The following is a 24,704-nucleotide window of genomic DNA, read 5'->3' on the forward strand; positions in this document are numbered from 1 at the left end:
CAATCTAGCCAAGACTTTGTCAATCTTTTTACAAGTGCTTTTTTCTTTTAGCACCGAGTATTAGAGAATTAGAGAATCAGCCTGTAAAGCAGCTGTGAGAACTGGTCACCCGTCACCCCTGTGCATGAGACACGTGCAAAGTGCTAGGAGTCGCGGGAGCGCGCAAGTACAAATGAGCAGAGACCCTTTCATGCATTGCGCAGCGCCACCGATAGCAACAAAATATATGTTATATGAAAAAAGGAAGCGACCGCTCTCATGGCAACCACGGTATTGCTCTATAGTGTTTCAATCAGCTATTATTGACATATATCAACACTATGTCATCCGCCCTGCCCCTGCGTGTGCTCGCTCCGTGACCCTCCCCGCCGCTCCCTACAGAGCTCTCCTGCCCCTCCCTTCTCCTTTGTCTCTCACCCTCCTCCCTTTTCTGGTGCTGCTCTGGGTATTGTGTCTATGTAGTTGTACGGCTGTATTTGTAGCTGCCATATAACAACATGAGATGATAGCGGGCCCGGGTGTTTGGCTCTGTGTGCTGTGTGTCTGTATGGGTGTCACACGAAGGCAGTGGACATGGGACACGTCCTTTCTTTCACACACTGCAGTAAGTGCCAGCTGCGCTGTTTCTTGCCTGTACATCTCCGCTGGGTCTGTCTGTGTCCATCTGTGTCATTGTCTGGCTACATGATCTTGTATGTTTGTGGTGGTGCAGGGGTGCGGGTATCATCATGTTCTGTTGTACATAACTGAACATAAGAGAACTAGTTTTAAGATGCCAGTATAAAAGGGTTACTTGTTACTAGCGCTAAATTAGCGCTAGTCTCTTGTATGACTACCTTTATCTTTCTATGAATAAGACACCTGAATGCGGTAATAGGAAAGAAACATTAATCCCATAGCAAAACTGGAACGTTCTACAGATAACAAGAGAGCCCTTATTGCCTGTATTACTGCTATACATTTCTGCTGTTTTTAATTCACATGTTTATGTGTGTGTACCATCATGTACCTGTACCAGCTTTGCTTTGTCTGTATACTCTGTCATATACACTTATATACTTACACTTATGCTATCCGTCACCTATTTGATTCTGTGTTGTTCTCATAAACGTTCAGAGCTGCATTTATGGCACTTTAATGGTACATTTTTATGGCTCATTGTTTTAAATGCCACATGCTTCATTTTCGCTTGCTTGATACACGATCAGAAGATAATAGAATAAAGGGGTTGCTTTTGGAACTGACAAAAACACATACACACAGCATGCGTTTCTAAAGGCATAAAAAACACCCATGTGTTATCCTTAAAAGCCTTAATAGAACCTTTTCCACTATCTGTTTTTGCTTAATTTATAATGACATACAGGGAGTACATTCTGGAAACCTGGGACCCTAAAGAACTGTTGTATTTTTCTGTGTAGCACATGGGCTCAACATCTAATATTTAGAAGGGACATACATAATGATTACATCTTGCCCCATGCCCCGAAGAAAGTTCATGGAGTTGGCGCAATACACCAGTGAGCTGAACCCTTTAGCATCAGGGCAGAAATTAAAATATAATGTTGTTGGTTTTTGGTTGAGTGGTGATGGGGGATTGTGCTAATAGCTGCAATGGGACAGGTGGGATTCAAGGCATGCTAATTTTTTGCTAACTTTTTAAATTCTCATCTAGATGGTAAATATGTGGAAATGAAAATGGCGAAACCGATGATTAGTCACAGGAAGGAATTCAGTAGTCGTACAACCAAAACAAGTCATACAACCAATCACATTATCTTCATACACCAGGACTCATGTACAAACTATAGCTTTACAAAGTGTAAAGATAATTTGGATGCAAAATGTAGTGCTTTTGACACTATTCAAAAGAGCTACATTCTCCTAGCAGCTTTCAGATTTTTTTTCAACGCATTGCTGGTGTGTTTAAGTGTTTTGTTCTTTTTTACTGAAAAACTCACCTACATTTCACCCCTCCTTAGCTTGCTAGGATGTGCAAGGTGAGTAATTCTCACAAATATACATATAAATATACATAAAATGGCATAAGTCTGGTGCAAATGTAGACTGGAATAACTTTCTGAAAAGGGCAATAACACCACTACATCTGACACAATATCTGAGACTAAGTCAGTGAGATTTGTTCATGTAATAAATGTCATTTAAATAAATACGTATGCTGGCAGGAAAATAGAGAGGAAACCGAAGCTACGCCATGTTTGCTTCTTGCGACATAGATCATTAGATTACCTTGTAAGCAGAAAAAACTAATAAAGGTGCTGTATATTGGTAATTTAATTATCTACCTTGCAAGAACCAAACATGGAGTAGATTCAGTTTCACTCTTTGTCCTGTTTAGCTCAAGAAATAACAAAAACATAGATTTTTAGTAATTTAAAGGATAGTAAAAAAGTACAGCACAAACCTTATTCAGTACAGCTCAACAAGAGAGCGCTACCCAACTACCACCCTGTTGTTGTACGTACCACAGCAAACATTGTTTGATTCTTGAGACAAAGTATAGGGCTGTACACACACATAATCCATGCAGAGACATAGCATGGTGCACAGTGGGCCCCAAGGAGGAAGAGGTGCTTGTGGGTATACTATGCATGTACAAATTGTTGCAAAATGGACATCTTTGTTTAGAAATCTTTGGGACTGAGCCCTAGATTCTGCTACATCATTGGCATACATGGCACTGCTCATCGATTTCCACAGCACCTGTTATTGGTACTACAACTATATTGTCAAATTTTGGTGCAAATTCAGGTTTACTGCTGGGAATCCTACATCGGATGTGGCTCCTAGAGTGGAATTTATGTAGTCCTTAGTCTGCCCAGTGGCTGCATAGGATTCTTTGTGGGACAAACTCAGTTTATTATGGTCTAACCTGTGTAGACTATTATATGTTTGGCCAACTAAAGTTGGTTAACTCAAGTTGTGCCTGCTTTGGAATATTCCACTATGAAAATAGGGGGCCATAATATGCTTTTGCCTAGGGTCCCCAATCTTTTAAATCATTGACTGGAGTTCCCTGTATACACTTAGGGGCTGATTTAATAAGACACGATTTCGAATCCGAATTGGAAAAATTCCGATTGGAAACGAACATTTTGCGACTTTTTCGTATTTTTTGCGATTTTTTCGGCGTCTTTACGATTTTTGCGTAAAAAAACGCGAGTTTTTTGTAGCCATTACGAAAGTTGCGCAAAGTCGCGATTTTTTCATAGCGTTAACACTTGCGCGCAAAGTCGCGCCTTTTTCGTAGCGTTAAAACTTAAAAGGCGAGACGTTTCGCTACGAAAAAATCGCGACTTTGCGCAACTTTCGTAATGGCTACGAAAAACTCGCGTTTTTACGCAAAAATCGTAAAGACGCCGAAAAAATCGCAAAAAATACGAAAAAGTCGCAAAATTACCGATCATTACGAAAAAAAACGCAATCGGACGCATTCGGCCCGTTCGTGGGTTAGTAAATGTGCCCCCTAGGGGCATGTTTAAAATGTAAAAAAAAAAAAAACATTTAAAGTGCACAAAGAAAGTCTATAAAAAATATTTTCTTGAATAACCCCCCTGCCAGTGTCTTGGATTGGCTACTGTGTGATTTGGCAATTGGAAAGAATGACCAAATAAAGTTGTTTTGTGGAAATTAATTGCATTGCACATATTTCAAGGTCCCATCCACCCACAGGGAAGGAGCACTTCCTGATGAAACTGTGTTTTCAAAGGATGGTCTGTTGAAAATGTTCCTCAGAAAGGTGCCTTAGATACCCAGCTGGTCAAGCAGTATGGTTAACCCCTTTAAAGTGATAATTTAAGTATTTATTCCCAGTGAGTCTTCTATGTCTTCAGCAGACTTGGCATCATTTGTTTATGTGAGTGCTTTTTTTGCATTTATTTGTGTATATAAATGTCAGAATTACATATCTGCTTATGCCATTGTATATATGAATACATCATTATGTCTCTGAATATACTTGTGTGGGCTGTGTTAATATCCGCGCCCATCATTCTGTTTGTGTGTGTGTCCTCGTGTACTGTTTTGTATTGATGATATATTGTATATAAATCATTATCTCACTGTGAAGATTATATCTGCTGAGTAATGCTTAGTAATAGGAACACCTCTAAACAAATTCACTGACATCTTATCTATTTCACAGAAGATGCTCCATCAACAGCATCAAGCACACCAGATTCCTGCCCTCCTGAAGGTATGAATCTATTTGTTGTTCATGCATATGCAATGTTTAACTCTGCCTTAGCTGTTGGACCACAGGCATCTCTATGTTCAGTTTGAATACAGTGCAGACAAGAAGTTGAAAAAACAAAATCAGAAGAATACAGCATTGTAGGAAAGTTTACTGGTGTGATAGCAATGTTTTCCGTATTTACATGTCTGTCTCTAGATTTTTGACCTAGAAAGGCTCTCTGTCAGTGAGGAAAGAGTCTATATTTAATGGCTAGAAATGCCATATTTTATATATTGACTTTATTACATCAGCCTAAAGGTTCAGCATCTCTATAACAGTAATGACCCAGGCCTTCACATTTGTCACAGGAGCTCCCCATCTGTTTCTGTTAGAAGTGTCAGTGACACTCATGTGCTGGCAGTGCTCTGCGCAGCTGTTGTGAAGCTAGGCTTAGTTGTGATCACAAATCATGTAGCAAAAAATTAGGCTGCGCTGTCATATAAACTAATTCTACAGGTCAAATTATTACAGTCTCATGCTAATTGTACTGTATTCAGGGATTCCATGTATTGAGAATCTGAATCCATTATTTATCAGCCTTATATTGTGACATTTATAATCTATTGATACAATATATTGTGCGTTGGTCCCTAAGCTCAGGTACCTGACACCAGCACAGAGAATGTAGAGCAGGGGTCTCAAACTCGCGGCCCGCGGGCCATTTGCGGCCCTCGGTACAATATTTTGTGGCCCGCACCAACGCCGAATGAATGGATCGCGATTTTTATTGCGATTAAAGGGATAATGCAAGGCACGGCAGGCGGGAGCTGCTGATTGCGGAAATGACGTTATGCCATCATAACAGTTATTATGGGAAGACGTAAGGAGCTAATTGTGCACACAGAACATCTTCCCATAATAACTGTTATGATGGCAGAGTAAATCAGCAGAAAAGAAGATGGGAAGCTATTGGTGGCACAGATCTTTACTGCTAAAGGCCTGCGGTTGCCATAATATAATGTACAACATTTCTGCCCTGCTTCTTTGGTTAAGCTTTAGTTCTCCTTTAAAGGAACAGTAACACCAAAAAATGAAAGTGTATAAAAGTAATTACAATATAATGTACTGTTGCCCTGCACTGGTACAGCTGGTGTGTTTGCCTCAGAAAGACTACTATAGTTTATATAAGTAAGCTGCTGTGTAGCCATGGGGGGCAGCCATTTCAAAGGAGAAAAGGCACAGGTTACATAGCAGCTAACAGATAAACCCCCATTATATGGGGCTTATCTACTAGTTATCTGCTATGTAACCTGTGCCTTTTTTCCAGCTTGAATGGCTGCCCCCGTGGCTACACAGCAGCTTATTTATATAGTAGCTTTTCTGTAGCAAAAACACCAGTTTTTTGCAGAACAACAGCACATTATATTTTAATTACTTTAAAACACTTTAATTTTTTAATGTTACTGTTCCTTTAAAGGCAGTAATATAATCTTTTAAGAATTGGACATCACATTAAAATAGCTTTACAGTAGCTGAGACATTCCAAATAAGAGACCAGTGACAAAGTACCATCTGTTTTTTTACTAATGAAGGTAACTGTAGCTCTAGTTTCTAAATTTGCATGAAACACTGTTTATTTAACCCAAAATGCTCGCAGTTGGTGGTGAGTTGGGAGGTTTTGTAAAGGAACTCATAGAATGTTTACTCCCCCAGTACTAATTCTTCTATTTTTTTCTCTCACCCTTAAGGGGAAGAAGATGATTCGCCGGTGACAGAGGTTAACTTCTGGCCCCTGCCCTCCCCCCATGAGCCAACATTTTCTTACATCACCATTGGAAGCACTGCACCCCTATCACGTCCTCCAGTCAGAGCTCGTAGAGGACTGGGCCAAAGTAGAGTGCATGCAGCACCGAGGGAGGAGACAGAAGAGAAGGAGGTTAAGGATGTTGTGACCTATGTCCTGTTAGAAAAGACCTGTCAGTTGAAAAAACTATCACCACCGCATGTCCAAGAGGAAGTAGTATTTGTGGCAAAACCCCAGCCCCAATTAGAAGTGTTTAGGGCAGGTAAGAATCTTTTATATGGTCAAACATGTACTCTTCATACTAATGTTGTTCTAAATTTAAATATATATGTTAAATTTGCATCATGCATAATGTATAAAATGTATATGTATAAAGTAATACATGAGGCCCGGATGACAAAAGTTTTGGCCGATTACTGAAGCGCTATTGCTTTACATATATAGCTGTAATACCAGAGACATTTCAATCTGCTGCTGTTTTATGAGGAACATTAGCTAAAGATGAGTTGTCTTAGATGTTGTTGGAACTTTAGAGCGCAAGAAATCAGTACCTGTGAATAAAACTGCTTCCCCGTAAGTTTTTATTTCATTGCATTAGTTCTGCATGGAAGTAAAGCTACTAAATCAGGTGACTGCAAGAAGATTTAAACTGCCAATTTGAGTCCTTCAGATTGATTTAGCAGCTTATCTGCCCATGTGTGGGAACTCCTGACCAATATCTGGCTGAAAATCAGCCAGGTGAAGATCGGGCAGGTATGATTTTCTCATTAGATTGGGGACTGCATCAGCTCATTAATATGGTCCTCGCTCCAAAGAGTCCTATACCCTTTGTTGTAATTTGATTGTTAGTTCCTATGGCCAGTTGATTAAATTAGCCCGATATCGCCCACTTTAGGTGGGCATATCTGGAGAAAGATTCACTGTTTGGAGAGCTCACCAGATGAGCAGATCTTGACATGTATGGCCACCTTAAGCTGTGTTATGGAGTACTGTGCATTAAAGCCTTTTAAGAGGGTTGCTAGAGTTGGGTTGTGGTATACAAACTCTTTTGTTCACTTTTATTGATCTGTTTAATGGATACTGCCTTTAGAATACAAATAAGTTTACTTATCAGAGAAAATAGTGTTATATACATAGTAGGGCATATTTTATTAAGCAGCTTATCAGAGAAAATAGTGTTAAATACATAGTAGGGCATATTTGCTAAATGTGTGCAGTTTTTTGATACTTAAGATTTTCTCTTTCATAGCAGGTGTATAAAAGCTGCTTATGGGTGGCTTTATACTGTGAAGAAATAAAGAAAATAAGAAATAGCATTTATAATCCAGTGAAAACACAGTACTTTTTATTTAATTTTAAACATGACTTTTTATGCTAGTATGCAATACATAAAAACCACCATGTTTGTGATTAAGCCTTTTAATGCTCCTAATGAAGGCTTTAAACCACCCACAAGCTTGGGCCTGCAGTACCTGTCCCACACTCCAGAAAGAATGAGCTTTTCATTTTGGTGATATTTGGTCTGAACAGGTGGAACCCTGGACCATTGGCAGTTGGGTTACCCTATAATGTAAGCGGCATTAGTCCTAACTTTTATTTTTAATTTCATTATTATTGTAGTTGACATATTCTAAACATACCGTTCCTGAACTTAATATCCAGTGCTAAGACTATGTTGGAGCAAGGACTGCATCAATGAGGCGGTGTGTCACCCCAAAAAGATTTGTAAACCTGTCCAAACGATATTTGGCTGATTTTAGGCAAGATATTGTTTGGGTAGTCCCATTGGTGTGCCATATACATGGGCAGATAAAGTGCTGTGACTCAGATTAAAGGAGCAGAATTGGCAGCTAAAGTCTGTCCTTGTAGGCCACCTTTAGTTACAATCCAGTACAAGGTTCTGTTTTGCAGCTAAAGGTATCTGATCTATTATCCAGAAACCTATTAGAACATGGTTTAATGTTCTAATGCTTATGTGAATGTATTTTTGGCTAAATTGATACCAGATTAGAGTGACTGCTGAAATAAAAGTAAAGTACAGAACAGTACAAAGTATTGCATTAAATGTTTTGTAGTAGGCTTTTTAGGAGTGTGAAGTCACCATTAGAGATCATGTATTTGTACAGACACACACATATCAGGGGCAGTGCTTACTGGGCTATATTTAGTTCTCTCCTCCCTCACTGGCACACAGTGGAGCTGGTCCCAGAATCAAGAGACTAGTTATTAAGGAGTATTGCTGAGTAGCTGATTACTAGTTGCTGAAGAGGGAGTGAGACCATGAACAAAGCAGGTAAGTGAAACAAAGGATAAAGAGAATGGCAAGTTGGTGAAAATAAAAGACAAAAAAATGAGTGATTGCAGGATAAGATAAAAAGAAATAGAGGAAGGAGCAGGGCAGAGAGAAGTAGAGAGGGAGGAAGAGAGGCATGCACATGCAGCTGTCACTCTTAAATTCAAATAGACCCACACTCATACCTAAAATAACCCCCAGGGCTGTATATGAGCAAGAACAGAATATGTGTCTGTCATAGTCAAAAAGCTGTTATCTATAGTTATAGAATATCTGTATCAGTGGTGGTGAATCTAATAAAAAAAAATCTACATTTCAGGCCACAAACTCAAAATAGGGCAAGACATTTTCGATTGCTCCTCCAAGCTCCTGTTATCCCTAACTGGCGTTGCTGCCAGTGAGGCAAAATCCATTGGCATCTCCTGCCCTGCCGCAGCTGCATGCTTTCTTGTTTGGATGAGGTCAAGCCTCAGAGTGTGGGGATCCAAATTTACAACATTCTTCCAATTTATAGAGCAATTCTCTCTCTTTAGCTTGCTGTTTCTCTCTGTCTGTCTTACCTCTCTAATATTTAGCTCACAAGCATCTCTGTAACGATTCAAATCGCTGTATCTAATTTCTGTGTAGCTGCGGAAGTTATATTATTCTGTTACCTCTACCCTTAAACTATAAGCCCAGAAGACTTATGTCTTAGCTGACTGCTTATTGAATTGCTTGTATTCTCACCATAGTATTGTACAGTGTTGTGTAATAAATTTAAGCTGTATTAGGAAACTCTGCTGATACATAGGATGCAGTCTCTTTTAATTATAGTCTTTATTTTAATATACCTTTACTAATAATACACAAAGCTGTATGGAGTTATTCATTATCAGTTTCTGGTCTCTGGAGCTTCCAGTCTAAACATGATGATTGGGCCAAAATTAAAACTGGATGGCACAATTACAGTATATGTATTATCTGTATTTTTCCATAACTGATTTTTGGCTTATGAGCCAAATCTAGTTGTAACTGTATAGGGAATTTCTCTCTGTACTGTATATTTATGTCTTTCAGAGTAAGGTTTGAGTGTATGTCTGTTATTATGGCTCTAAATTTATATTCCTCTAATTTTTTACATAATAATACATTTGATTTTAGATGCTGTATATTTTATAATTAACATTAAAGCATTGTTTATGTATAGGTTTACCAGTATCTGTGCATTATGAATGTCTTGCAAATTCTTTGTCTCAGAATCATTTTGTAGAATATGACAGCATTTTTTGCATTTTTGCATTCGTTGTCTGTCTTTAATCTTTTAGTCTGACTTTGCCAGTGAAATTACAGATCAGTGCCCTGAACACTGGGGTTCTAGGATTGAATTCAGCCAAGTCATCGTGCTTACGTGGGTTCCCCCCACACTTCAAAAACATACATGTTAATTGACTCCTGACAAAAATTGACCATATTGTGTGTGTGTGTGTAGCACTGCATTATAAGTCTTCTTCTGCGCCTCGCCGATTTGCCATACACACACCAAATATCATACCAAACGAGGTTTCATACAATATCATCAGTGCGTGTATGACCAGCTTTACCAGAAACAGCTTCTCACTTTAACTCCATCCCAGTGATTTTGTTTTTTTTGACCCAAGCTACACTTTTAGTACTACAGTATTTCAGTGATATTTTTACCAGAGATCAGATATCATTTTAGGCTTCCAATTTATAACTAGGAGTTATTGAGAAGGGACACTTAAAGCACAATTATGTTATATAGCATGGTGGCTCAGTGGTTCACACTGGAGCTACCTGGGCCTTATTGAATTTCCAGGTCTGCTAGTTTTTACGCTTTGATAAATATGCCTCATAATTTCCTTCAAATTAAAAAGAGAATGGCAGAATTGGCATATTATAGCAAACTTTATATTCCCCTCTTCAGAAATGTGCCCCATTGAGCCTAGCAACCAGACAGCAATTTTCATTGCAGACTAAAGAGCCCAAAAAGTTTAAAAAAAGTATGATAACCATTGTGGTTTGTGGCTGCGAGGGGCTATGACTTGCAAAGTTTAAAAAATAACTGTGATTTACAATCTAGTTAAACTTTTTAAAAAATGTATTTACTTTATTAACAGTGCCAAAGTCCAGGGTTGGATTTCACAAAGGCACGCATAGCTGATTGTCGGGGGCTGCAGCTGCTCTCACTCCTGTGCCTGTGAGTAACAGATTTGACAGCTAAAGTGCTGAAGTAGTGTGAATATGTAAGCCTAATAGCACAGAAAGCTCAATTCTCTCTCAGCAGATTTACATTTATATGAAAGGAAAACATGCTGCCTGTAGCACATGCCGACACTGTCCAGTAAGGTTGCTCATGAATACTCGCTTTTGCCTTCCCAACTGATCCCAGCCTAAAAGTTTCAGCATCTGCCATAACTACCATTGGTCGTCCTATTCATATAAATGTATATTTATACATTGATACAGTGAATATCCACTTCCAATGCCTCCCTAGTCAAAGATTGGATTATGTTGGGGACCTTTAGCCATTAGACTGCCAAAAGTAGCCTACAGTGTACAGTCAATATTGGGTCAGGTATGGTTTACGCATATTAGTTGTATGTGGCCTGCAGGTGTGGTTTGCTGAAGGGGAATAGAAAAAGGCTTCTTTATTATAGTTTCTGCCATGGACCTCTACAAAGATGGACTGCAGTGTAGTGCTGCTAAAAGAAATTAAAGACACTCCCCCTTTCTTTTTGGTTCTAATAACCACTTTGTTTCACCAAAGACCACTTTGTATAACAAACAATGAAAGTGCTGATACAAGTACAGGCTCCAACAGCTGGAAACCATTATCCAGAAAGATCAAAAACATGAGAATGCCGCAATTTTTTACTGACGTGGCTTGTTTTGAATAAATATTAACCAAAATAGCATATATCAGTGTTTGCAGATACTGGACCAAATTATGGAAAGATCTCTTATCCAGAACACAATCTCCATGAATATAATAGATCTTAGGCTGATGCCATACCAGGCGTAGGGCTGATTTTTTTGGCAAGCGGAAAAAATCAGCCCTACGCCTGGTGTGGCATCAGCCTTATACCTGTACTGTAATTCGCACAGGTGATAACATACATCATTTCTTAACCATCATTTATTACAGAGCTCACTGCCACATGGATATTAACCATTTGGCAACAACCCGCCAGAATCTCGATGATTACCATTGTCACTGGAATCGTCTTAATTGTGAAATTGTGCTCAGTAGAGGGTCCACATCAGCCAAAAAATAATATAGGTTAGAGGAAGCGCACTCCTTTTTGTTTTCTACTGCAAGCCTGTGATCATGGGTACACTGTTAACAATGCCAAAATAAATGAAGTTACAGGATGCATTTTGCAGGTGCCATTGTGCAGCTTGAAGAGGTAGAGGATATTGTTTATCCAGACTTGTGTGACTGGCGCTTGTACAGCAGTTAAGCCAAGCATGTGCAGCGTATTTTTCAATGGTTTAAGTAAAGTTTAGGGAAACTATATATCTGGATCCTATCTTATCATGTATAATTTATATGTTTAAAGAGAGGCACTTGGAGTTGACAAAAGTAAATTTACTGATCTTGCTGTATAATTGTGACTTTCTATTGGCCAAAACCAGTAATTTAGCATATGTCTCTATATAGGATATAAACTGTTATTATATATATTTATCCAGGAAAGTGATTGGAAAAATTGTTACTTATAAGCATTTAGATACATATGAAGTTGTTTTGGAATTAGATTGTAGGGTATCGGCCTGTATCATTGAAAACGTAGGCAAGCAGTGTTTATATTTATAATATCATACTTGTATGGGATACATTATCTGGAAACCTGTGATAAAGAACATAATTCCTTTTTTTTTTTCATTTTTCTATGCAGTAATAAACCAGTACTTTGTATGAGATCCATTATCTGGAAACTTGTAATTAAAAAAAGCTCTGAAATATGGAAAGGGCATCTCCCACATAGTCTATATTTTTTTTATTATTATTACCGTTTTCTTTGCAGTAATAAAACAGTATCTTATATGGGATCCATTACCTGGAACCCTCTGAAATATGGAAAGGCCATTTCCCATGAGTCTGTAGTTTTTTTTTGTTTCCTTTTTCTTTGTAGTAATAAAACAGTAATTTGAACTTAATTATAACTAAGGTAGCATAAATCCATGTTAATGGAAAAACAATACAATTTTATTTTTGTATTTTTTTTTTACATTGTCAAGGTTTTTTTAATAGACTTAAAGGAAAATTAAACTCAAAGTTTAAAAAGGGGTCTCTACTATTGGTCCCCCTCCTCTCTTCACAACCACAGCAAAAATCTTGGTAGGACTTCTATCACTCTTGAAAAAGGGCAGATTGTTGAAAGTTATTTAAAGGAGAACTAAAACCTGAAAAAATAATATGACTAGAAATTGTTTATTTTATTTACTGAACTTACTTTTCCAGCCTAGAGGTTCAGCAGCTTTATATGGTATGGTTCCATTACTATGGTAGAGGGCCTGCTGTAAGATTTTATTAACTATTTATTAAGGCTGTGGGGGGACTGTTTTGGCCTCTGGGTTCTTAAAATGTGAGGGCCTATTTTAAATCTTAGCCCTGACCTGGACCCTATCTTTTGAGGGTCAGTGACAATGCAAATGCTCAGTATGCTCTGGGCCACTGTTGAGAATATAAACATAAGGGTCATTGGAAATCATCAACACGTTAACAGAAAATGTGGTTACATTTGTCACAAAAGCAGGGTCTACAGGGTAAATAATCAATTCTAAGTAAGGCTGCACTAGTTTAGATGCTGGTAGGTGATGTGATTGCAGGAGCATGTTATATGAATCAACAGAAAGGAAGATGGGGACTTACTGGGGGTTTTGGATGAACAGATCCTCCCTGCTAATGGCCGTGCTCAAATTTGAGAAGGTACAGAAGCTCAAGACATAAGGTGTAGCAATTCTATCCCATTTCTATTTTTAGATTTAGCTTTCCTTTAAAAACAAAATCAATTTGGGAGGGGGCCAAAGGGAGCAAATTTTACAATGAGCTGCCCTGCATCTTGGAACACTACATGTTTAAACCCACAGTACTGTTGGCCTGCAGAGGTAAAAGACTGTGGCATCGCCCATGTCAGAAGCTGGGGTCTATATTTGGGATTCATTAATGGAGAAAAATAGGGAACCAAAGGATTTTGCATCTTAGTTTAACATCTGGTTTATCAATAAAAAGTATAGGGTGTTGAAAATTAGAAAGAGTTGAAGCATAGTTCTTTTCTGTACAGATATAGGGCCCATTATCCAGAATGCTCGGGGCCAAGGGTATTCTGGATAAGGGGTCTTTCCGTAATTTGGATCTCCATACCTTAAGTCTACTAAAAAATCAATAAAACATTATTAAACCCAATAGAATAGTTTTGCTTCCAATAAGGATTCATTATATCTTAGTTGGGATTAATTACAAGGTACTGTTTCATTACAACAGAGAGAAAGGAAATCAGTTTTAAAAATGTGAATAATTTGATTAAAATGGAGTCTATGGGACACAGGCTTTCCGTAATTCAGAGCTTTATGGATAACGGGTTTCCGGATAAAGGATCCCATACCTGTACTAGTAGCCCTAATGCTGAAAGTGGCATTATTTTTTCCAGGACTTTCTGTCTTGTGTCCATCCAGTTTTTTCTCCATCCAGCGCAAGAGTTTTGTACTGTGCTCAAAAACTGATCATCTTTGCGCTGTAAACCTATTTTCCTTATCTATATTATTTATGTATATTACATGTTACAAAACAGTCTGCAGAACTGTCTGCAAAACACTATCCTTTATTGGCGTATAGTTTCATCACACATCATCACACATATTGATGGTATTAGCAACTTGCAGTCTTCAGTTTTGTGTGTAATAAATGACGCCTGTGATTCACGTGAGCGAATGATGCCTGTCGTACCTCGTTCTTTAAATAATTCCTTGGGGAGTGTGTAGTTTATAAGGTAAAAAAATCCTAGTTGCTACTTTAGAAATTAAACCTAGATCTAAATGTTAAAAAGTGTTCCAAGTTTTCTGAGTGTTCCGAGTTTTTACATTTGTGTTTCATTGATTCATATCTTCATTTGATCATCGGTTTCTCTCCATGATCCTCAATAGTCTTTTTTAGCCTGCAACTAATTCCTTATCCTTCCTTATATTTGATCCCTGTAATTCTGAATCCTAATGTCTAATGAAACTCTCTATTCCTTCTGTCCCTTCACTATCACTCTATATCGCTCCTACCCTTTGCTTTCCCTGCTCTTAGTAAAAGACCTCCTGTACTGGAGAGACATCCTCCTTTCTGCTGGCTGCCTCACTGGAGTAACACTATCCTTGCTGTGCCTGTCCCAGTTCAGTGTGATAAGTGTATTCGCTTACGGGTGTCTCATCATATTGAGTGTGACGCTCACGTTGCGGTTGTACACTAAGTTGCTGCACGCACTCAAACGAGGGAATGGTGCCAACCCCTTCCAGTGAGTAGTTCTGTGATTTAGTCCCATATTTTGTTTTTGAGATAAACTCTTAGTCCATAGTAGAAAGTAATTTAGTGGATTAATTCAGGGCGTTTAATTTCATAATATTTATTTTACATGTCACACCACTATAAAATTGTTTTATATAGCATTGCTATCTTATAGGGTGCCAGTGACATGCCAGGTGAAATTAATCAAATAACTGAATGCAAATAACTGAACATGTACTTTACCTGTTTCAAAAACACGTACAGGTCTGGACTGAGATTTGAAGCTTATGTCTATGGCATCTTACAACTGCCCCTCTGGCATTTGCCATTCTGGACCTTATCAAGTATTACTCTTTTATAGCAGGCTTTAGCTGTTGAAGGATGCTGGGAGTTCCACAACAGCTGGACAACTTTATGTTCAATTAAACTCATAGACTAACAGAAGGGAGCATGGACTGCTTTTAAGACAGGGTGTATTGCATATTATATATGTATGTATATCTTTATTTATAAAGCGCTACTTATGTACGCAGCTCTGTACAGTCGAATACATTAATACAAACAGGGGGTATTAAGATAATAGATAAATACAAAGTATAACAATAAACACAAACAAATAAAAGATACCGTTGCAATGAAATAAGAGTCAAAGACACAAGAGGATGGAGGTCCCTGCCCCGTAGAGCTTACAATCTATATGGGAGGGTAACTTACAGACACAAATAGGCAAATCTAAGTGCTGTCAAAATGGGTGACATTACAATATAAGTGCTAGTTCCCAGGTCAGGTACTGAGTGGTGAGTGCTCCAAAAGGTAGTCTTTAAGTTAGGTTAATAACTTTTTAAAAACACATAATATAATATCCATTTGAAGAGTTAATAATATAATATCCATTTGAAAGCATTAGTATACTCCTTTTCAACATAAGTTAAGTGAATAGGGCTTGTGCTGAACATACTTTTTGCTTATTGGTTCAATCATAAAAAAATCTATGGTTTTCGCTAAACATAAGACAGAAAAATTCATGAAATCCATGTTTGGCCCTTACGATGTTCAACCCAAGCCCTATTCATTGAACTCATGTTGAAAGAGTGGGAATTTACAATTGGTCTTTTTTATATTTCCAAATTACTTTCAAACCCAGAAACGGGTAATAAAATATGCATAATAATTATAATTATTTTAAAAAACAAAACATAGAAAAGGAAGACCAAATGTAAAGTATCGGAGCCTTGAGTCCATGACACAAATCAGATATTTTCTATGGCATGAAAAAAATGAAACCCTGAATAATTCTAAAGGCATGTGTTTGCCCTCTTTGTGTGGTTTATAACCACAAAATTGGACTCATTTATAGAGTACATGGAAAATTCCTATAGTAATATGATGCCCCTACTTTTATTTTATTAAATACAAATATGGAGAGAATAGAAATCCAGTGGACACTTCTGTGTGAGAGTGTGTGTGCAAGAAATTGGTTTAGTTGAGTTGATGCTGTAGAAATGTCATAAATCAGTGTGTGTTTCCCAACAAGGTATTATCTGGATGCTGACCTCAAACTCACTACGAAACAAGCCGAAGAAATCACCGCCCGTGTACTTTCACTCCTTTCTACTACCATCTGCACCCTTAGGAGCCTCTTCCTGGTGGAGGAGCTAAAGGATTCACTAAAGGTAACCACACAGCTTTACTTAGGGGGCCATATACGAACTGTTGGATTTTTTTCCAATTTGGATTTTTAGAGAGCTAAAAGTCACAGAAAAAAAAGATTTACTATGTATCAAAATGGCTAAAAATGTGAAACTTGCTAAGATCATACAGAAGTCAATGGCAGATGTTCCTGCCCTTCCCTGAAAAATCCCTCTTTTGCTTCGAAACTTAGGAGGTTTTCTACTTTTGACCCAGTGTTTTTGTGCAACAATTTGAAAAATCGCAATTTTCATGTAACAAGTTGAAAAGTTCAAAATTTCATGACTTTTCTGCAACTTTTCCCACACTGGCATTTTCATTTAAAATTTTTTAGTAAATGCCAGACATTTGTGACGAGTCTGTTCGAATTTTAAAATAAAAAAAGGCACAAATATTAATATGTTTAGATGCAGGTAGAAATACAAAATGCTAAATTTCAAATAAATATACCAAATAACTGTAAAACAGTTACACTTAACTAAACAAAGCAAAGTTACAATATTTTTAAACAGCATAACAAATCATGGAGCAGCACATTAGCTGTACAGTTTACAGATAACTAATGACAGCTTATGCCCACTTTCTTTTTGGCAGTTCTTGGTAATTATCTACCTCCTGACATACGTTGGAGCGGTGTTCAATGGAATCACAGTACTACTTCTGTGTAAGTGCTTTGTGGGAATGCTAACTGTGCATAGACAATTAGTCTTTTTGGAGGGTACTGTATAGATGTATAGTCACATTGTGTAGATTATAGGAGTGATATATATATAATAAGTAGCATGGAATTACAGCCAGCAGACCACAAGTTTCAACAGTTAGGGCTCTGGCACACGGGGAGACTAGTCGCCGCGATTTGCGCGAAATCGCGCCGACGCGTGTGCCATCCTGCCGGCAACTTACATGTTCGCCGGTGGGATGGCAGGGGAAGGCAACTCGGGGAGATTAGTCGCCCGCGAACAGGGAGTTTTGCCGCGGGCGACTAATCTCCCCGTGTGCCAGAGCCCTTACAGTAGCAGCTACTTGTTGTGCCTACTAAAATAGACAATACTGATCATTTAATGATAACAGTCTCTACATGTGTTCTAACAGAGACAATTCTCAGTATTGTCTATGGCAAGGTATTTTTTGGTGTTTAGTAGCCGTGAAAAAGTAGCTGCTACTAGTAGCTCTGTGTTAAACGCCATGTTTTATAGCAGTGATGGATAGGAGCAGCTAGTCAGGCTGTGTAGGACTCTTTTCTTCCAGGGTCACCAATCAGGAGTTATCATTAGACAAGCTTAAAGCTGATCCTTGTCCTGTGTAATACCTTTTACTACAGCAGGCAGGTGATTTCCTGTCCCATAGGGTTATAACAAGGTGCAGTGCACAGTATTAAAATTTACACAAAAGTATGCAGTGTGTGATCTACAATATAAGAATACCTTTGAGAGATCCATCTGGCCCATGGGCCTCCAGCTGGACAAATCAGTTATAGCACTGAGCCATGTTGATATGTTGTTTAATAGCTTTGTTAAGAAGAAGCTCTAAAATGATTTGTGTGGTTGTGTGAAGTGATGTGGATTTAAGGCAGTGATGCAGAGTCCCCTTGCAGATATGTGTTCTAACAGAGCATCCTGTTTTTTAGGTGTAATTGGAGCATTTACTTTTCCTATACTGTACAAACAGCACCAGGTAAGTTGCAGAACATCTCTTTTTATCCCACTTAACTAATAACACTCAAAAAATGAAAATAATTTTAGTGACATGCCAGTTATCTCCATAATATACATAAAAAATATATGTCAAGCAGAAAGTGCATATGTTTGCTATCAACTATGAAGTCTGTTGCTGTACCTATAGATGTTTGTACCAACATTCAAGATGTGGTATCTTTATATATATATACACTGTACAATCAGGATCCTGTAAGTATTATGCTCATTAGACTGGACACCTCATGCTGCATGGTGATTAGCAATTAAAGGACCAATATACCAGCCTAGTTTAATGAATAGGGCTTGTACTAAACAGGGCATATCTGAATTGTGTGACATTAGCCAAATTATGAATTCAAACTCATTTTTGTACTTTTTTGTAGAAATGCGTTAGCAACTTTGGTAAAATTGTTTATATGGTTAATTTGTGTAATAGATATCTAGTTTTAAATAGATAATAAATATGGCATCCCTTATATAGATAAACTGTGAAGCCTAAAGGTGGCCATAGGATATGATACACTCTGCATCCAGCCAAATGGGCAAAGTATGTAAATTACTGGAACAACTGCCACTCTTTATCTGCCAATATACCATACCATAATACATTTTCAAACCTACCCTTATCCCTGTAAGGAATACAAATAGTACATAATTGTAAAAAAAAGTTAATTTTTTAATATTTGATCGGTGCATGTATGGCCACACATAAAGAGTTTCTGTTTCCTATGTAATACTTTTTCTGGATGGCTTAGTACTAATCAGTCCTCATGCACTGTACAAATGTATCCTGTGCATCCAAGCAGTATGCAGCGGAACTACTCTGCCATGCAGCATGAGTATAAGTTTTAAAAATCAACTTTGGGTCTATTTTGTATCAATCCTTTGACTTAATCTTTCTTTATTTTTACCAGCTTGAACTTAGTACCGTCTCAGCTAGTAGACTAAGGGCAATAGCACACAAGGCAGTTAAGACCATTTGGCTCTTTCAGTCACCCACTGTGCCACTGCCATAAACTTTGCCTAAGCAGCCATTATTTTGCTGGCTGTCTGACCACAAGCTTCTTTATCATCTGCCACAGACATGCAGTTCTGATTCAGTTACAAGATGTCAGTAGTGGGCATAGCCTAGCAGTAGCAGAGGGTCATGGCTAGACGAATCGACCCTAATTGGGTATAGTTTATTTCATAGAGTCAGCTCTCCCTCATTTTCTTAATGGTCTGTATGAAGAGATACCATAAATCTATCACAGCAGGGATTTCCCCTGTATTAAGTAAAATGCACATGCATGACCTTGTAACTATTTCTCTATACAACTTAAATACTGCAGGCAAGTATTTTGTTCAGAGTTAAATTGTTCAGATTTATATTAGTTGGTCCGAGTATGGTGGGTTATTGCACTTTACGAATCAATATTTCCCACTTACAGATTTGACTAACGTTTTAAAAGTTGTGTGTATAGTGCAGCTTACAGAATGCTTGAAATTAACACGTGCCAATGAGGACCAGGTGTGCCAGCAATTCTATGATTCCAACTGAACCTCCTGCATCCTGTAGATCAGCAAATCTTAAACAACTTTCCTCTCTCTTTGCAGACACAAGTTGATCATTATGTGTCCCTTGTTTCCAAGAAGGTGAATGCTTTCCGCTCCAAGTAAGTTCTATCAATGATTAATTCAGGTGTAGGTGTGTGTATTGGATGCGGGTAGGTTCTTCATTGTTACAATAGAATGTTTTGTGTAGCTTTGTGTAGGTTGGTCTTTGTCCAAAACAAATTAATATCAGTGGATTTCACTTTAAAGAATGCCAGTTTATGAGCACCCCTGCAACAAAAGTTCAACATAAAACATCCAGTAACATTCTGCAGTATTAGAATACAATATATCCATTCTCATGAAAATATTACAAGCCCCGGCAGTGCTTATAGAGAACGTGTTGTCTGACATGACGACTTGGATCTGATTTTCATTTTACTAAACTAAGTATATAGACCCAGTTCTGTAATGTGAATGAAGTCTTACATAAATAAGTAGTGCTGTACTGGTCCAATAGAGTGCATAAATGTAGCCTAGTGCTGTCAGTACTCAAATGAATGTGGCTGGTAGAGAAACATCCTCACCTTAAGGCTAGTGCCACATGGGGCAGACTCTCAGCTTGCGCTTATCCACAGGCTGAGAATCTGCCTTGTGTGGCACTAGCCTATGCCAAACACTGGCTGTCACAACTTGTCACTAAATTTTTGGAGTGGGGGAGTCTCCCTCCCTCAGTAAGTGCTGACAGCCAAGGATAGAATAATAGCTACAGTTTGACCCTGTTGACATTATAAAGATAACCTTGCTGTGTTGTGTCAGGGATCAGCCACTTGGTGACAGCAAAGAGAGGGAACAGGACAGCTGAACAGAAGGGTAATGCCAACACTGCGCTAGATACATAGTTTGGCTTTTAGTCACTGGTCTAGAAGATAGCAAGGAATATGCTAATATAAGGTATCTGTACATAAAACATGCACAAAACAAACTTAGTGACAGTAGTTTTAGGGCAGCTTTAATAATGGTGTCACTTGGGGTGATTTCAGGCACCAAATATCAAAAATGTTCACCCTTTATAACTTATAAGAAAGAAAAGAGTTTACTGTTAATAACAAAAACAACACTTAATGGCAGTTGTGCTAGTACTATAAAGCTACTGGACACAACGTTGCAATTGTTAGTTCTCTCCAGATGCCAATTTAAAATAGAATTGCGCTTTCAAATTATTATCCATTTTGACTAGGGATGCACCAAATCCACTTTTTCTGGATTCGGCTAACAAGGATTTATATACTGAAACCACAAGTCTGGCAGTAAGATGGTCTATATTGTGTGCAAAGTCATGCTGTTACTGCTTCCTGCCACTAGATGTCCTAAGTACACCCTTTATAACCTTCAGCCACTGTGTGAATACACCAGTACTTATTTGTTTAATAACTGCAAACATCAGTTTTTCCAATAAAAAAGGCAAGTTATGTAAATATACATTGTGACTCATATAAAATAGCTTTACATATATATATAAGTGTGTTCTCATACATATAAGAATAAATGTAAATAATAGTTACACTGATTTATTACAAATAAAAATGGTTAAATTACTAATTGCATAATTAAATAAATATGCATTGATTTTTTTCTCTTAATATATTGCATAATACTTTTTATAATAGCCCAACATGAACTGTTTGGGGCCCACACCATGGCTTCTGGTTAGGAGTCAGGGCTCTCTAGGTAAAGCCTTACCCAGGTCAAAAGCAGGTTCGTGAAAGGATCCGATACTGAAGCTTGGGGTGAGGCTAAGGGTAAAACCTTCCATGGAATCCCTGTATGTTTTTTCTCTAGAGGGCCGAAATAGCAGTGGATAGAATAATGGGGTTAATTTGGGATTAATCTGCAACACTCTTTGCAGCAGTAGAACATTTCTGTTTTCCGTTTGTCATATGAAACCTGTCTGAAGGTGGCCATACAGATTTTAGCTGCCAAATCAAGTCCATTAGACTGATACGGCAGTTTGTCTACCCATGTATCGGCAACCCAGCCAAAATCTGGCCTAAAATTGGCCAGATCTCCATCAGGCAGGTTTGATTTTCCATCGGATCAGGACCACATCAGCTTGTTGATAAGTTTCTTGATCCGATGGCGCCTATGACCCCCAGTTTAATTCGATCTTTTGGCATATCGGGAGAAGATTGGCTCGTTTTGGTCACCTCGCCACTAACAGGTATAAATGGTCTGAAGACCTGCATCTGTAAAAAACATGGCAGTAGAAATAGTAGAAATGGTTACAAAAATACCTCAGTTAGAGAGAGACAGAACATAGCATAGGTGATCAGTTATTAACATGTGCCTGAAAAACTGCATTTTCATGCTGTACTTTATCTTTTATATAATAATTTGCTGCACAGCCGGGAGAATATTTTGCTGTGCCGAAGTTAGTTGCAGAAGAAAGTGGCACAGCAATAGGTATAAGTTTGTGATTGACATAGTATAACTGAAACAGCTGTGGATATTAATCTTCAGACAGTTGATAAAATGAGGCTGTTGAGATGTAGATTCTCTGTGTGGAATTTACTACAAATTATACACTTACATATGTTTATGCTGGGTATGTGTTATAGTGAAGGCAGTTGCTTCTGTGCAGTTGTTTCTGTGCAGTTCCTCTTTTAATTTGGCAGTTATTATTCCACTGTGCCTGGGATTATGTATACAGTATTAAACAAGTCCATTTAGTCAATACATGAGTAAAGAAAAAAAGTTCAGTGATGTTAATGTAATTGTTTAGATAGGTTTGACCATTGCACCTATGCAAGACTAGGTGCACAGATGGCATATTTAATCAGCTCCGTGCATAAAACTGGTATGCAGAGAAGTGATATTTCAGCTTGTGATGACTGTTGCTGAATTAGAAATGTACGTATTTGCTAACAGGCAAATTCTGGGCTACACTGTTAGGATTATTATTATTAATTCATATCATTTTTCTTTTTCAGAATTCAAGGTACCGTCAAAAAGCCGCCAGCAAAGCAAAAATAACGTGGGGTGTCTGAAAGTTTGACTAAAACTCATAACTAGAACTTCATCAGAACTTGTTCTGCACACTATCCTCTCCTCACTCCATTCTGCAGGGATCTTAGTCCATCACTGTTTCTCCAGTGAAACGGAATTCAGTTCTGGGATACTTAATATTTAACTAAAATGTTATTAATAAAATTTATTCGCACAGTATTTAACAAGTCACTTGCCATTTTTTTCAATATAACAATAAATTTGTTTTTTATTTGAAACTCTCTGATTTTGAAGCCTGCTGTTTTTGTTCTTTAAAACTAATGTGTTCTACTTTACAATTAAATTCATTTACCTAATCTCTTGCAGAGGTTTATTACATCTGCAGGCAAAAACTGTGGCATTAGAAATAAAAGTAGGGTACTAAAGGAATTTTATGGCACACATACAATTTAAATAAATAAATAAATGAATGAATGAAGCAAACTTTTTTTTATTCATCTGTTGTTTTGTACTGGTGGATTCAAGGCATTGAGTAACCTAGTGATCCACCTAATGGTTCATACAAACAGATTAAGGTTACCAGATCAATTGGTATATGTCTAATACCTGCTAGGCTACATTATTACAAATTGACTACATTAAAATAAACACATTCAGTGCGGTTCTTGTGGCTTGATTTTTTAGAAGCGCCCCCTATTTTTCATAACATTTTTAATAAGCTGTGTGTGTGATTTCATCCCAATGCTTTATAGCCAACTGCTCTAATGATTTTACTGTGCCTGCAGGGTCAGTGATTGGATGGTACACTTGTGTGTTTGGATAGGGGTTTGATGGGACTCTCCCATAAAAATATAATTTTTTGCCTAATAAAAGAAAACAAAATTCTAAGCAGCTTTGCAATATACATTTATTACAAATTTGTAATGATTTTTGAGTTATTTGTTTATATAATTGCTATTAAAAGCAGTGTTTGCCTGTCCTTTTTTATTCTCTGCCCAGGTGGCTCTGACAGTTGAAATAATGTAACAACGCCAGCAGACTGACAGACTTGACTTGCTGGAGGAGACTGACAGTTGCAATAGCAATTACATTTACAAATAAATGCGCTACAAATTTTTAATTATTTCATATTGGAAAATTGCTTGGAATTATGTTTTCTTTTATTAGGAAAAAAATATTTTGGGGGTTGACATGTCCTTTAAAGAGAGATGAGCTTTAGTCTGGTCTTAAAAGACTGACTATGAATCTGTTTGATCAAGGTAATGCCTTAAATGCTGGCAAAAGAGGAAAATAACACGCAGAGCAAAAATGTAGTGTGGGGCTAAGAAATGAGAGTGCAGTACAGGTATGGGATCCCTTATCCGGAAACCTGTTATCCAGAAAGTTCTGACTTACTGAAAGGCCATCTCCCATAGACTCCATTATAAGCAAATGATTCTAATTTTTAAAAATGATTTCCTTTCTCTCTGTAATAATAAAACAGTACCTTGTACTTGATCCCAACTAAGATATAATTAATCCTTATTGGAGGCAAAACAATCCTTTTGGGTTTATTCAATATTTAAATTATTTTTAGCAGACTTAAGTTATGGAGATCCAAATTACGGAAAGATCCTTTATCCAGAAAAGCCCAGGTCCTGAGCATTCTGGATAACAGGTCCTGTATTGATATTGGCTTTGTGATTAGAACACTTTATATACACTGTATACATAGAGGCAAGTCATATTGTACACACAAGGACACACACACATATATACAAATGCTGTGTGTACAGAAGAGGAGGGCAGCAGTAAAGAAAGTTATGTAAAGTAACAATATATCCACAATTCACACTTTGTATTTTTTCTTGTATAACAATATAAACTAAAATGATTCAGAAGACTTGCAGATTTATGCAATTGTGTTAAAAGCAAATTCTATTTTGTTCTATTAATTTATATTCGAGATTGTGACACAGATCTGTTAAAATCCAAAAAGCTCTACATTACTGAAA

At 37.6% G+C, this 24,704-nt stretch overlaps 1 protein-coding gene across 1 annotated transcript; it reads left to right on the forward strand.

The window, feature by feature from the left end:
• The first annotated feature begins 443 nt into the window (after positions 1 to 443).
• Positions 444 to 22,983, forward strand: rtn2 (reticulon 2). The gene is given in 9 exon segments (NM_001114267.2): positions 444 to 604; positions 4,166 to 4,216; positions 5,944 to 6,261; positions 14,588 to 14,795; positions 16,320 to 16,458; positions 17,069 to 17,138; positions 18,102 to 18,148; positions 19,768 to 19,826; positions 22,695 to 22,983. Coding segments are annotated over 9 exon segments (966 nt in total). The 5' UTR covers positions 444 to 573; the 3' UTR covers positions 22,738 to 22,983.
• The last annotated feature ends 1,721 nt before the right edge of the window (positions 22,984 to 24,704 follow it).

The sequence above is a fragment of the Xenopus tropicalis genome, chromosome 8 (assembly GCF_000004195.4).
Source record: "Xenopus tropicalis strain Nigerian chromosome 8, UCB_Xtro_10.0, whole genome shotgun sequence".
Classification (NCBI taxonomy): Eukaryota; Metazoa; Chordata; class Amphibia; order Anura; family Pipidae; genus Xenopus; species Xenopus tropicalis.